The following is a 14928-nucleotide window of genomic DNA, read 5'->3' on the forward strand; positions in this document are numbered from 1 at the left end:
AATAAAGGAATTAGAATTCCTACCTGAGGAAACTAAGGTACGGATCATGTCAAGACTCTTAATAGTTGCACAAGCTTCCATTTCCTTAGCTAGAATACTCTTGAGATTGAAGCTTGGAGGAGCAAAGGAGGACAAAGTTTAATATGTCATATCTCTTGCACCATCTCCCCAAAAAAACTTTATCAGAAACCCCTTCCTAGAAGGAAACCACCACCTCCTCCAAGACAAGCCAAAGTTCCTAAGCCTCCAATTGAATCTATGAAAATAAATTCACAAATGAAGAATCAAAGGAAATTGAGATTAATGAGGAGATTGGTGGGGGACAAATGTTAGAGTTTCATGTGCAGACAAAGACTGTAGGAGAAAAATCCCCCTAGAAAAATGTGAATGAGGAAAAACCTCAAGACATATAGAAGGAAATTAGTATAAGTGCAATATCATGGAAAATAGGGATCACTAGTATAATAATACAAACTAGGAATCCAACACAATGCCATCAATTATATTGAAGAATATCAAATAGGCCCAACTCAAAAGTCGTGGGAGAGTTGGGGACAATGAGCTGATTGTTCTCTTTTGTTGGTTGGATAAGTTGAATGCAAGAACTAGGCTAAATAGTGCGAAATTGGAAATAAGAAGCATAATTAAATAAATGTAGAACTGATAATAAGAGAAAAAACATAGATCTGGAAAGGGGATATAGACACTTGCCCAAGAACCTGTCATAAAAATTTCAGCTCAAAATGGGTGGACTATGGGGCATGGTGGCATAGTCTTGATGCCTGTCCAAGTCTAGAACAAGAATCAAATTAAACTCAAGAGATCCCAATCTTCTATCTTGTCAAATTTTAGGTCAAAATACCAAAGATATGTTGCTAGGCCCCCTCGTTCAAGTGGACTATGATGCTAGTCCCTCATCTTTTCTAGTGAACCTCTCACTGGCCTTGTCTCTATATACACTATGCTCATGTATCCTTTACCTAAACTAGAAATCTATTTTTGAGCCTAGATTTGAACATGAGATGAGAAAAAAGGTGTTTGGGTTGTATAGGATCTTTCCTCAGTCTAACCATAAAATAATGAGGAATACAAAATAGAAATATGAAATGAAATAATTGAATGGAATTGCTTAATATAAATGATTATACCATTAATTTGTGATGCAATGTTCTTAGGATAAATCATCTATGTTTTGATGAAATAACATGATTAATTTTAACAAAATCTAGCATAAATCCATCATGAAAACATAATTAAAGATGTCTTGTTGTATCTTGTTGCTCCTTGAACTCAGAGCTACTCTTGGGGAAGAATGATTGATGTTGGAATGAAACTTCTAGATGATGAAATGAATTAGGGATGAAGTTTTATATAGGTATCTCAAAGTTTTCAAAAATTGTCACTACTTGATAGTTATTATTTGGGAGTTGTAATTTTTTTTAAGTGATTACCTTTTTATCTAATTTTTAAATTTTTTTCTTTATTTTCTTAATTTTTAACCATAAATAATCTAGGAAATTCTTCAATATAAATTTTAACTTGTAGAAACCAAATGCTTGACAACAACTCTTGATTAAATATCATTCTAAGAAACATATAAATTACCTAGATTTTGTGACATGTGAAGCTTCATTCACACAAATTAAAGTATTAAAAACACATTCATCAATTTTAGGAACTTACACACAAAGAAAACTACCAAAACTTTCAATTGTCTTCATATTTTTGACTAAAATTTTTCATAGAATTTCTCTTGTAGATGTGTTAATATGATCAAGTAAATGTGTGAATATTATTATCCATATAATGTTCAGTTCACATTAAGTATTTAATATGATTTCTTAATATGTATTTTAATGTTATAATCCATACTTTATTTTTTAATTTAAATGATAGTTTATGGTACTCTATGTAAGGAAAGCATAGTGCAGAAACACCTTCCTAATATCAATTAACCAGGAAGTTCATGCAAGAATGCAGTTTAAAATTTTCACAGAACATTAAGAATAACATAGACAAAACACATAGAATCAACAAAGAGACACAAAACCAAGAATTACATGGGAAAACCCTTTCAGGAAAAAACCCACCACCAACAGTTGAACACTTTATTACCAGTAAATGAATTTACAATAAAGTTTCAGTCTACAACTACTGGTATTTGTTCTCAAATTCTCATGAGTTGGACACTACAATCAGCATACAATAATCAGTTAAATTCACCATAGTTATCCAATGACTTCATATATCAGATTGTTGAGAGTTCATTTGAGCAACTACACCAACGGTTTGAAGTCTAACCATCTATGTCGGTCTACATTCATGAGAAATACAATATCCCACATGCACTAGGAAGTTGGGGCGGTTTGTATTCATATACACCGACAAGACCATCTTCAATGTCCAATTATTTATATTTTGGACTTCGGTTCGAGTGCACACACATAGTCAATCTCTACACCATTGACCATCGGAAAGACCACAAAAGCATTGCTCTGATCTTCCAATGAACCAGCAGGTGACTCCACTAAAGTGGCTCCAAATAGATGTTCTCCATTGGCTTATCGGGATAGCCTTCAATAGGTAGACTCGATCTCCGATATCAACCCGATCGTCGAAGGTGACCTCATCGGGTATCGATGTAGAAAACAACCAATACTCCTAATCTCTAGTAATAACCTGATCATCGAAGGCAATTCCATCAGTTCATCGATAAGACAACCAAACAACTATCCTTATTGTCTGATATTCCTTGATCTCTTTCTGCGCTCCACCACATGACACCCCCTGATTGGATCCGATGTCCTTGCTCTACCACCTTAGCATGACCTCACTAACCACCTAGAATGAAGCTCTCTTGCTGGGCCCCACCTTGGTGGCCAAGCCACGGAGGATAACCTTTGTGCATCTCGCCATACTGGTATAGCGACAATTATCTGATCATCCCAGACTTGCTCACTCGTTAACTCACCTGAGTTGCTAACTTGTCGGGCCCCACCACTTGGTCGCCAAGCCGCGATGGATAACGTCTGTGCATCTCCATTATGCGGTATAGTGACAATCGTTGATCCACCTTCAACCTGCATGGTCTTTAACTTGCTTCTTTTTGCACATGCTTTATAACCAACCCATAGGGGATAATCTTTGTGTATCTCTCCATAGCAATATAGAAACAATCGTTCGACCATCCTGATCTTTCTCACTTGTTAACTGATCATAGGAAGAAGGTTCCATCAGCTCATCGGCAAGAGTCACACTGACAACTGTTCCATCAGGATAGGTTACTCCAATCAGTCTAAACACAATTCAAGTTAATTCGAGGCACATATTTCCAACAAACTCCCACTTCACGAGGAATTCACTGGACTGATTACCATTTCAGACAATACTGAGAATCAGGGGTACCAAGACCCATAGAATTAGAACACCACCTAAACTTGTGAGTGCTCACCAGTTTCATCAAGGCATCTGCAACATTTTTCAGAATGTCTACCTTGTTAAGAATAACTTTTCCATCTTCCGCCATGTCACAAACAAAATGATACTGAACATCAATATGCTTTGATCTGGCATGGAAAGTAATTTTCTTTGTCAAACATGTGGCACTTTGACTAACACTCCAAATTTCAACCTGCCCTGCATTAAAACCAATATCTAAACTCAAATGCCTAAGTGATACAACTTATTTACAAGCATGTGTGGCTGCGATGTATTCTGCCTCTATAGTGAACAAAGGGACTATAGATTTCCGCTTGCTCATCCAACTAATTGCTCCACCATTCATGACAAAAACATATCCATTGGTGGATCTTCTGTTGTCTAGTCTCCTACACAATCAGAATCCACAAAACAAAATCTGAATGACAATGATATCACAAAGCAAAATCTGAAGTTCCCTTTAGAAATCTAAACACCCTCTTTACATCATCCCAATGCAGCCTTCCTATTCCTGGATTCGACATAAACTTGCTAAGAACTCCCATTGGCTAGGCAATGTCTAGTCTTGTATAGACCATTGCATACATCAAACTGCCAATAGCACTTGCATGAGGTACACTTTTCATGTCTTCTATCTCTTTTGGAAATTTTGGACTGTCAAGCATAGACAACTTAGTTCCCTATAAGATGGGAACAACCTATGACTTACAGTCAGACATATGAAACCTATCAAGAACATTGGTTATATACTTTCTCTAGCTGAGCCAAAGTTTCCTCTTAGATCTATCCCTTTTGATCTCCATTCCTAGAATGTAATTTGCTGCTCCTAAGTCCTTCATTTCAAATTTCATAGATAGTTGAGATTTTAAATCTGAGATCATACCTTTTGTATTTCCTATGAACAACATGTCGTCTACATACAAAGCTATGATAATAATCCTATCACCTTCGGTTTTATAGTAAACACGATGATCATATTTTGATCTCACAAATCCCATGGACAAAACAAATGTATAATACTTTTGATACCACATTCTAGGAGACTGTTTCAAACCATACAAAGACTTCTTGAGTCTGCATACCAAATGTTATTTACCTTTTTCCACAAAATGCTCAGGTTGAGACATATAAATCTCTTCATCAAGATCACCATGGACAAACGTTGTCTTCACATCCATTTGCTCAATCTCCCAACCATATGCTGTTACAAGTGACAAGAGAAATCTGATATATGTCAGCTTAGCCATAGGAGAAAAGATCTCTCCATAGTCAATACCTTCCTTTTGAGAATACCCCTTTGCAACCAATCTTTCTTTGTACTTGTCAATGTTGTCATCTGGACCATACTTCACTTTGAATACCCACTTGCATCCTACAGGCTTTTACCTTTAGGCAATGACACCAAATACCAAGTTCTATTTTTATCCAATGATGACATTTCATCATTCATAGCTTCCAACCAAGAATCTGAATTAGGCATCTTAATAGCTTCTTTGACAATCCTAGGCTTATCAGTATCTACAAGTAAATGATAAGCACAATTAACATTCAACATGAGTGATTGTACTTATTAGTTGTATACCTATTAGGTTGCCGCCTCTCTCAAGTAGATCTTCTCAACTCTGGTGTTGAGGCTTCCTGAGGTTCAACAAGAGGCTCATCATCATGTTCTTCTTCAGAACTACTTGAACTGCTTGAACTCTCCTCATCTTCAAGTATCTCTAGAGATTCTTCCTTAGCTAGAGGAATTTCAACCTCATCTTCTTGTTTCTTTCCTATGTTGTGATCTAGTGACATAGGTTTCAGCTCATGAAAAAACACACTTCTATTGTACATAACTTTACCAGTCACTACATTCCAAAGTTTGTATCCTTTCACACCAACTCCATAGCCAATGAAGATACATTTCACAAATTTGTTATCAAACTTAGATCTATTAACATTAGGCACATGAGCATATGCCTCTACACCAAAAACATGAAGGTACCATAAAGAAGGTTTCTTACCAGACCATGCTTCCATAGGTGTTTTGTCAACCAATATTGAAGTAGGAGAACGATTCAGTAGGTAACATGCTGTAGCAACTGCTTCACCCCAAAAATTTTGTTCCAGCCCAGCTCCACTCAACATGCTTCTTGCTTTCACCATTAGAGACTGATTCAACCTTTCAGCAACTCCATTTTGTTGTGGAGTGTAAGGTAGAGTCTTATGTCTCTTAATTCCATGATCAACATAGTACTTGTTGAAATATGCACTATAGTATTCACCACCATTGTCTATTCTTAAACATTTAATCCTTCTCCCAATTTGATTTTCAACAAGGTTCTTAAACTCCTTAAACTGACTAAACATTTCTAATTTACTTTTAAGAAAGTACACAACTACCCTTCTTGAATAATCATCTACAAAAGATACATAGTACTTAGACTTAAACAGAGGAGGAACATTCACTAGACCAAACACATCAGAGTGAACATAATCCATAATGTTAGAAGATTTATGAGAATTGGACTAAAACTAAACATCATTATGTTTTCCATATATGCAATGTTCGCAGAAATCAAACTCAAAACTCCAATCATCTAGACCTTCAACTTATTCTTCAAAGATTTTAAACCTTTTTCACCTATGTGGCCTAACCTATTATGCCAGAGCATTGTTTTCTCAGCAGGAAGTTTAGCTTCCAAAGAATTAGCATTATGCATCTTTATAGTATTCTTAATAGACTTTTTAAAGCTTACATTACAACATATAGGTTCAACATTTAACTTATACAGTGTACCAATGCAGTCACCCTTTGCTAGTACAATGGAACCCATAGTCATCTTGCAACCACCAGATACAAATGTAACTTGTACTCCAACATCATTAAGTTTACTTACAAACAAAAGTTTCTTGCCAAACTTGGTATATGAAGAACTCCATTGAACCCCTTCACTCTACCATCTAGGAATTGAATTTTAATTATACCTCTCCTTAAAATCTCCAATGTAGAATCACTAGCCAAGTATACCTTTCCACCAACATATGCTTCATACTTCGAGAACCACTCCTTGTGGGAGGTCATGTAAAAAGATGTGCCAGAATCTACTAACCAAGTGTCATATGAGGTAGACACTACTAGGTCTGCTATAAATGCATCTGCATCACTCTGAGAAGATCCAATGTCAGAATACTTCTTCTTCTTCTCCTCCTCGCAATCCTTTTGGATATCTCCTTTTTGCCCACAATTCCAGCACTTCACCTTTGACGTCTTGCCTGGAGATTTTGATCTCTCTTGAGACTTAGACTTGAACTTCTTTCCTTTCTTATTGTCTTTGTCCTTTGGTCTGTCTCAAATAGAGAGTGCATATTTTGTCATCTCAAAAGACTTCTTTCTCATTTCTTCTAACAAAAGAGTATTAACCACATTATCCATCTTGAATTGGGTCATAGTACTACCGATAGCCATCACTAAGTGATCCCAAGAGTCAGGCAATGAACATAATAGTAGCATGCAATGTTCTTCTTCCTGAATGGACACACCAACAAAATTTAACTATGCAAGAACCATGTTGAATGTATTCGAGTGGTCTGTGAATGGTGTTCTTGCATCCATCTTCAAAGAGTACAACTTCTTCCTCAATAAAAGTTTATTCACTAAGGATTTGGCTTGATAAATATCTCCCAACTTATTCTAGAGAAGATGTACAGTTTTCTCCTCATGGACGTTTAACAGAATAGAATTAGCAAGATAGCCCGATTAGACCCCTTGCCTTCTGGTTGGCTAATTCCCAATCCTCTTGCTTCATGCCTGTAGGTTTCTGCCAAGACATAGCAATCCAAAGGTCTCGGTCGACCAACAAGTCTTCCATCTTGAGTTTCCATAGTTTGAAAATAGAACCATTAAACTTCTCCATGCCTATGCGCCCTGAGGTACTCACCATCTTAACCTATTAAACAAACAAGTAGACACTCTGCAAGACTCCCACTAAAATAGAACTGACACAAAAAACCAACCCTACCCAACAAGGATAAAAAAATGGGCCAAGTTCTAATACCACTTGTAAGGAAAGCACAGTGTGGAAATTCCTTCCTAATGTCAATTAACATGGAAGCTCATGTAAGAATGTAGTTTAATTCTTTTACAGAACGTTAAGAATAACATAGACAAAACACATAGAATAAACACAGAGACAAAACACCAAGAATTACATGGGAAAACCCTTTCGGGAAAAAACCCACCACCAACAGTTGAACACTTTATTTCCAGTAAATGAATTTACAATAAAGTTTCAGTCTGCAACTATTAGTATTCGCTCTCAAATTCTCACCAACTAGACACTACAATCGGCATACAATAATCAATTACATTCACCATAGTTATCCAATGGCTTCATATATCAGATTGTTGATAGTTCATCTAAGAAACTGCACCAACAGTTTGAAGTCTAACTGTCTATGTTGGTCTGCATTCATGAGAAACACAATATCCCACATGCACCAGGAAGTCGGGTCAGTTTGTATTCATATACACCAACAAGACCAACTTCAACGTCCAAGTGTTTATCTTTTGGACTCCAGTTTGAGTGCACACCTGTACTTAGTCTCTACACCATCAGCCATCAGAAAGACCACAAAAGCATTGCTATGATCTTCTGATGAACCAGTAGGCGACTCCACTAAAGTGGTTCCAAACAGATTTGCTCCATCGGCTTATCGGGATAGCCTTCAATAGGTAGATTTGATCTCCAATATCAGCTCGATTGCTAAAGGCGACCTCATCGGGTATCAGTGTAGCAAACAACCAGTTCTCCCAATCTCTGATAATACCCCGATCACTGAAGGCAATTCCATCGAGTCATCAACAAGACAACCAAATAGCTATCTTGATCGTCTGATCTTCCTTAATCTCTTTCTACGCTCTGCCATGTGGCACCCCTAATTTGCTCTAGAGTCCGTGCCCTACTACCTTAGCATGACCTCACTAACTGCTCAGAATGAAGCTCTCTTGTCAGGGCCCACCCTGGTCACCAAGTCATGGAGGATAACCTTTGTTCATCTTGCCATAGCGGTATAGTGACAATTGTCCGATCATCCCGAACTTGCTCACTCATTAACTTGCCTAAGCTGCTAACTTGACGGGCCCCGCCACTTGGTCACCAAGTCGTGATGGATAATGTTTGTGCATCTCCATCATGCAGTATAGCGACAGTCGTTGATCCACCTTCAACTAGCACTATCTTTAACTTTCTTCTTTTTGCACGTGCTTTGTTGCCAAGCCCCAAGGGATAATCTTCATGCATCTCTCCATTGCAGTATATTGACAATCATTTGACCGTCCCGAACTTGCTCACCTATTAACCGATCACAAGAAGAAGTTTCCATCGGGCCATTGACAAGAGTCACACCGACAGCTATTCCATCGGGATAGGTTACTCTGATTAGTTTGAACACAAGTCAAGTTAATTCGAGGCACATATTTCCAACACTCTACACATTACAACTATATAAAAAAAGAATGTGATAATAATAAAGAATCATATATTAAAACACCTTCAATCAGTGATGGTGCACCTAGTAATGTGTACAGCACAAAATTTAGAGAATTTCACGATTTCTTTTAATTTCTAAGATTGATACTACTTAACGTGGCTTACTAAAAATATTATAAAAAAACTATATGCTAAGGATATAAAACTATAAACTTGTCTTTCTTATGGTTACTACTTATTCTGACACTTTAGAATATTTTTTGAAATCATCATCAATATTGAAAATAATTAAATATACTCAAAATAATACCTTCCTCTAAAATGATTGAACATATTTTCAATTATCAAATCAAAATTTTATTGAAAATTAGTATCCATGTCTAAAGATATTATCAAAAGATCATTAGATGAAAATAATTACAATTCTTTCATTAAATATTACTTAAAATAGCTAAAATATAATAAATATGTATATTTAACCAAAAGATTTATTAATAAATATTTATACTACTCAATCATTAAATAATTCCCTTAAATTACTCTTTTTCTTTTGGGTGGAGGATTTTTTCATCCAAAAAATCGTTTTAGCTATCTAAATTCGCTTGAGGCTCGCATCGTTACTTTTTGATGTTGGAGCTTTGCACTTAGCAAAACTTGATTACTAGTGGACTCACTACGAACCTTTCTACTTAACAAACAAACCAAAAACCCACTGAAAAATTACTAAATTTTATTCAAACACAACTTTAAAAAAAAAAAGCCCACTAACAACTTTAGAGAAAGGAAATGCTTGCCGACAGTTTGAAATCATTTACATCTTTTTATTATTTTGTTCAGCCCTTTTAAAGTGTAATGGCATGGAAATAACTCATGGGAATACTTTTGAAAAAGAGAGACCCAGGCAAGCATAAAGAAGAAAGCAGCATTCTTCCTTCTGATTGTTTCTCACGTAATGTAGTATCGAAGACATATTCGAAACAGGTTATCTTTGATAAATTCCAAAACGATTCAACAATGTTGAAACCTATAATCTCAAATCCTAATAAGATGCATAAAGTTATAATGTGGGATGAGAAGTGAAGACAGTAAATTCTTTTTCTCCTTGTTTGCCTTCAAGCGTTTGTTTTAATTCGCATGATTTGGTGGTCTAGAGGCATTGACATTGAGCATTTGTTGCATTTGATTCGCCGTCTTCAAATAGAATGGTTTGTGAGGTGTTTGGTTGTGACAAGCATGTTGGTGCAGCTTCTACTGGTTGTTTGTGCTGCCCGCAGGTATATTAGCTCATATCAATTCATACGGCTACTTGTGTGGGGAGCTTAAATCTTAGCTGATGATGTGTTAATATAATCAAATAAATGTGTAAATATTATTATTATTGATATTACATTAAGTATCTAATATTATTATTATTATTTCTTAAAAAGAACCTCCATGTTTTATTCTTCGACCATTCGTAGAGATAGAGGCTTACAAACCGCCGCTTATACATCTTGAATAAAGCATAAGATAAGCAAAGGAGGTAGTCATCTGTTGGCTGTCGGTCTTCGTGGCTCCATACATGTTGTATGGTTGTCACACCTGGAAATTCCCTTGGGGATGTAGGCCATAGATGATTTTCCCACCAATCATTGAGCTGCTTCTCTCCCACCACGATATAATTGAATTCTCCTGGTTCTATCTTGTCCTCATGCTCCATAAATTTATAAATAGGTTCAGTAGAATTCACGATTTCAGAATAAGTGGCGAACGCTAAGGCAGCTGTTCTTTCAACATACTTACAAACTCCTGCGACTAGCAGAAGAAAACCAGCAGCCAATACAAATCCTTCTTGTTTGCATATGCACATAGCATATCCGGCAACAGAAACTTGATAAACCATAGTGCATGCATGCCTTAACCAGAGTTCGTTGTCAGCCAAGGCATACGCAGTAATGCCATAAGGGCCCCCCAAATGGAGAAGCAGCAAAGGAGCCCATATAACGTACAATCCGTTATGAGCATTATGCATCATCTTTCCAAGGGCGGAGATGGCCACAGCGTCAACTAAGATGTAGGCTCCCCACACAAGTACCCGCAGAGATCGACTTGAGCTAATATACCTGCGGGCACCACAAACAACCAGCACAAGCTGCACCACCATGCTTGTCAGAACCAAAAACCTGATCACTTATTCTATCTGAACTTGGCGAGTCAAATGCAGCAAATATTCAATGTCCATGCCTCTGGATACCGAAATCAAATTGATTACAACAAATGCTTGAAAGGACACACCGAGCAATATAATATATTATGTTCGCTTCCCTTCCCACACTAAAATATTATAGATCTTATTAGGATTTGAGATTTAGTGGCTTTTCAGCAAAACCATAGCTTGTATGTTGACAGGTTTCAACTTTGTTGAATTGTTTTGGAATTTGTCAAAGATAGCCTGTTTCGAATAGTTCATTACGTGGGAAACACTCAAAGGAAGAATGTTGCTTTCTTCTTTATGCTTGCCTAGCTCTCTCTTTTTCAAAACTATGCCAATTTCCACGCCATTACACTTTAAAGGATTAAACAAAATAATTAAAAGATGGAAATGAATTCGAATTGTCGGCAAGCATTTCCTTTTTATAAAGTTGTGTAGTTTAAAGCAGAAACAAAATAATCAAAAGATGCAAAAGATTTTGAATTTTCGGTAAGCATTAAAATGTGTCCAATAAATTAATTTAAAGAAATGATTGACTAATATAAATATTTATTTATAAATTTTTTTATTAAATATGTATATTTATAATATTTTAATTTTAATTAAAGGGGTGTAATTATTTTTATATATGAAGGAAAAAGAAACAATTTGTAATTATATAAAGTGGATTGTGATAATAATAAAGAATGATATATTCAAATGCCATGAATAAGTGATGATACATCTAGTAATGTATATAGAACAAAATGTAGAGAATTTTATAATTTTCTTAAATGTAAAGATTAATATTATTTGATGTGACTTATTGAAAAATTGTATGTTTAGGAAATAATTATAAACTTGAATTTGTTATGGTTAATACTTATTGTGTCACTATTAAATATTTTAAACAATATTAAATATAATTAAATGTATTAAACATAATTTCTTTCTTATAAAATTATTGAAAATATTTTCAATTATCTAACTCAAAATTTAATTAAAATCAATATCTAATTATAAAAGTATTATCAAAAGATGAATAGACAAATAATTACACCCCTTTAATTAAAATTAAAATATTATAAATATACATATTTAATAAAAAAATTTATAAATAAATATTTATATTAGTCAATCATTTCTTTAAATTAATTTATTGGACACATAAATTAATTCTTTAATAAAAATGCTTGCCGACAATTCGAATTCATTTTCCATCTTTTAATTATTTTGTTTAACCCTTTAAAGTGTAATGGCGTGGAAATTTGCATACTTTTGAAAAAGACAGAGTTAGGCAAACATAAAGAAGAAAGCAACATTCTTCCTTTGAGTGTTTCCCACGTAATGAACTATTCGAAACAGGCTATCTTTGACAAATTCCAAAACAGTTCAACAAAGTTGAAACCTGTCAACATACAAGCTAGGGTTTTCCTGAAAAGCCACCAAATCTCAAATCCTAATAAGATCTATAATATTTTAGTGTGGGAAGGGAAGCGAACATAATATATTATATTGCTCTGTGTGTCCTTTCAAGCATTTGCTGTAATCAATTTGATTTCGTTGTCCGGAGGCATGGACATTGAATATTTGCTGCATTTGACTCGTCAAGTTCAGATAGAATGGGTGATCAGGCTTTTGGTTCTGACAAGCATGGTGGTGCAGCTTATGCTGGTTGTTTGTGGTGCCCGCAGGTATATTAGCTCAAGTCGATCTCTGCGGGTACTTTTGTGGGGAGCCTACATCTCAGCTGATGCTGTGGCCATCTCCGCCCTTGGAAAGATGATGCATAGTGCTCATAACGGATTGTACGTTATATAGGCTCCTTTGCTGCTTCTCCATTTGGGGAGCCCTGATGCCATTACTGCGTATGCCTTGGCTGACAATGAACTCTGGTTAAGGTATGCATGCACTATGGTTTATCAAGTTTCTGTTGCCGGATATGTTATGTGCATATGCAAACAAGAAGGATTTGTATTCGCTGCTGGTTTTCTTCTACTAGTCGCAGGAGTTTGTAAGTATGTTGAAAGAACAGCTGCCTTAGCATTCGCCACTTATTTTGAAATCGTGAATTCTACTGAACCTATTTTTAAATTTATGGAGCACGAGGACAAGATAGAACCAGGAGAATTCAATTATATCGTGGTGGGAGAGAAGCAGCTCAATGATTGGTGGGAAAATCATCTATGGCCTACATCCCCAAGGGAATTTCCAGGTGTAACAACCATACAACATGTATGGAGCCACGAAGACCGACAGCCAACAGATGACTACCTCCTCTGCTTATCTTATGCTTTATTCAAGTTGTATAAGCGGCAGTTTGTAAGCCTCTATTTCTACGAATGGTCGAGGAATAAAACAAGGAGGTTCTTTTTAAGAAACGGTCTAGAATGTGAGAATGTGTTCAGAGTAGTGTCTTATGTTCTGCAGCGCTTGCTGTGGAGGTTTATCAATTCTGCAGAGTTCTGACATCGGACTGGAGTATGGTGTGGTTCATTTGTGCTGGAATCAATGGAGAAAAAATTAATCCGACCGAAAAAGATGTATTCAGTGGCACAACTTCAAGCTCAAGCTTTTTCATTTAACTAAGTGTCTGCTCCGCAGGATTCGGAAGCGGCTTGGAAATCAGTACTGGAAGAATGTAATTCCGCAATACAGGGTGATAGATACTTGCTTCAAGACTAAGTCTTCTTGTATATGGAAGGTGGCTCGCAAATATCCGAGGAGTTTTATTGTACTGTGGTACATCAAGTTAAGGTATACCAGTGCAACGGCTGTGGAGGATGATCTCAAGCAGCTTATATTTCAGAAGCTTCAAAATGTATGCTCTCCAGACGAAGACATTGCAATTTGCAAATTTTATGCCTTTGAAGCCTGTTTGAGCGAAGATCTAAAGTGGGCTTCCAAAATGGATGTGGAGGATCTCATTCTCACATGGCATATCGCCACCGCGATTTGTGAGGAACACTGGAAGCCGAATCCTGGATAGGATGACAAAAACGTTCGTTTGACTACGATGCTGTCCAGGTACTGTTCTTATCTTTTGGTCTCTCACTCTAATCTTTTGCCTCTCTATGCCGACATTGCAAAGAAAGGTCAAATGAAATTTCACTATGACATTGTGGAGTTTGTGAATAGATTTGAGCTGTACGATAATGCGGTAGTTTTAATAGACTGTGAGGAGGAAACAAAACTAGGTTTTGGGGCAAAGCTAGCCAGGCAGCTGCAGAACATTGAAAACCGGTGGGATATATTAACAGATTATTGGGTGGCGTTGCTGATAAATATTTCTTTCTATAATAAGTCTACATTTCATGCAGAGCTCCTCACCGCAGGAGGGGAATTCCTGATTCATGTGTGGGTGCTTCTGGATCACATAGGATGTTGAGAGCAATCTGACACGGCCATCTCAAGAAAAATTGAGGACAAGTCCATCAAGGCGCCATCCCCACCCCTGTCCTCGTGTTAGGAAATGAAGCTCAACCGGCAGCTTCACCGCTGAACTTTTGTCCGTCGAATTTGAAGGTTCATTTGTTATATATATCTCATATGTAGCTGCTCAGCTTGATGCAATTTTTCAGACAGTGATAATATAAAATTCCCTTGCTCTTAATGTGGATGTAGGCATTTAAAGCCAAACCATTATAAACATTGTGTTAATCTTTATTTGTTGTTTTGGTCTTCTGGTTTTATCTGTATTTATCTGCAATTTCTGGTTTGTTTCTTTCTTCACAATTGGTATTTGAGCGAGGTTGGATCTTTGCTTGAGATTTAGGTGGTTAAAATTCTGAAATCAAGGAAGAAGCGAAGGTAGAGAAATTCTCCGGGCAGAATTTTGGTTTGTGG

General features: G+C 36.4%; 1 protein-coding gene across 1 annotated transcript; it reads left to right on the top strand.

The window, feature by feature from the left end:
• The first annotated feature begins 12657 nt into the window (after nucleotides 1-12657).
• LOC131045678 (uncharacterized) lies at nucleotides 12658-14696 on the top strand. The gene is made up of 2 exons (XM_057979272.2): nucleotides 12658-12804; nucleotides 12904-14696. Exons 1-2 carry the CDS (start codon nucleotides 12658-12660, stop codon nucleotides 13549-13551), a joined length of 795 nt encoding a protein of 264 aa, XP_057835255.2. The 3' UTR covers nucleotides 13552-14696.
• The last annotated feature ends 232 nt before the right edge of the window (nucleotides 14697-14928 follow it).

The sequence above is a fragment of the Cryptomeria japonica genome, unplaced genomic scaffold, assembly GCF_030272615.1.
Source record: "Cryptomeria japonica unplaced genomic scaffold, Sugi_1.0 HiC_scaffold_406, whole genome shotgun sequence".
Classification (NCBI taxonomy): Eukaryota; Viridiplantae; Streptophyta; class Pinopsida; order Cupressales; family Cupressaceae; genus Cryptomeria; species Cryptomeria japonica.

Excerpts from the sequence above, each read along its gene's own strand:
- LOC131045678 (XM_057979272.2), top strand. The coding sequence starts at position 12,658 with ATGGACATTGAATATTTGCTGCATTTGACTCGTCAAGTTCAGATAGAA. Across the intron at positions 12,805-12,903 it reads GCTCAAGTCGATCTCTGCGG|GCTCCTTTGCTGCTTCTCCA; the intron begins GTACTTTTGTGG and ends TACGTTATATAG.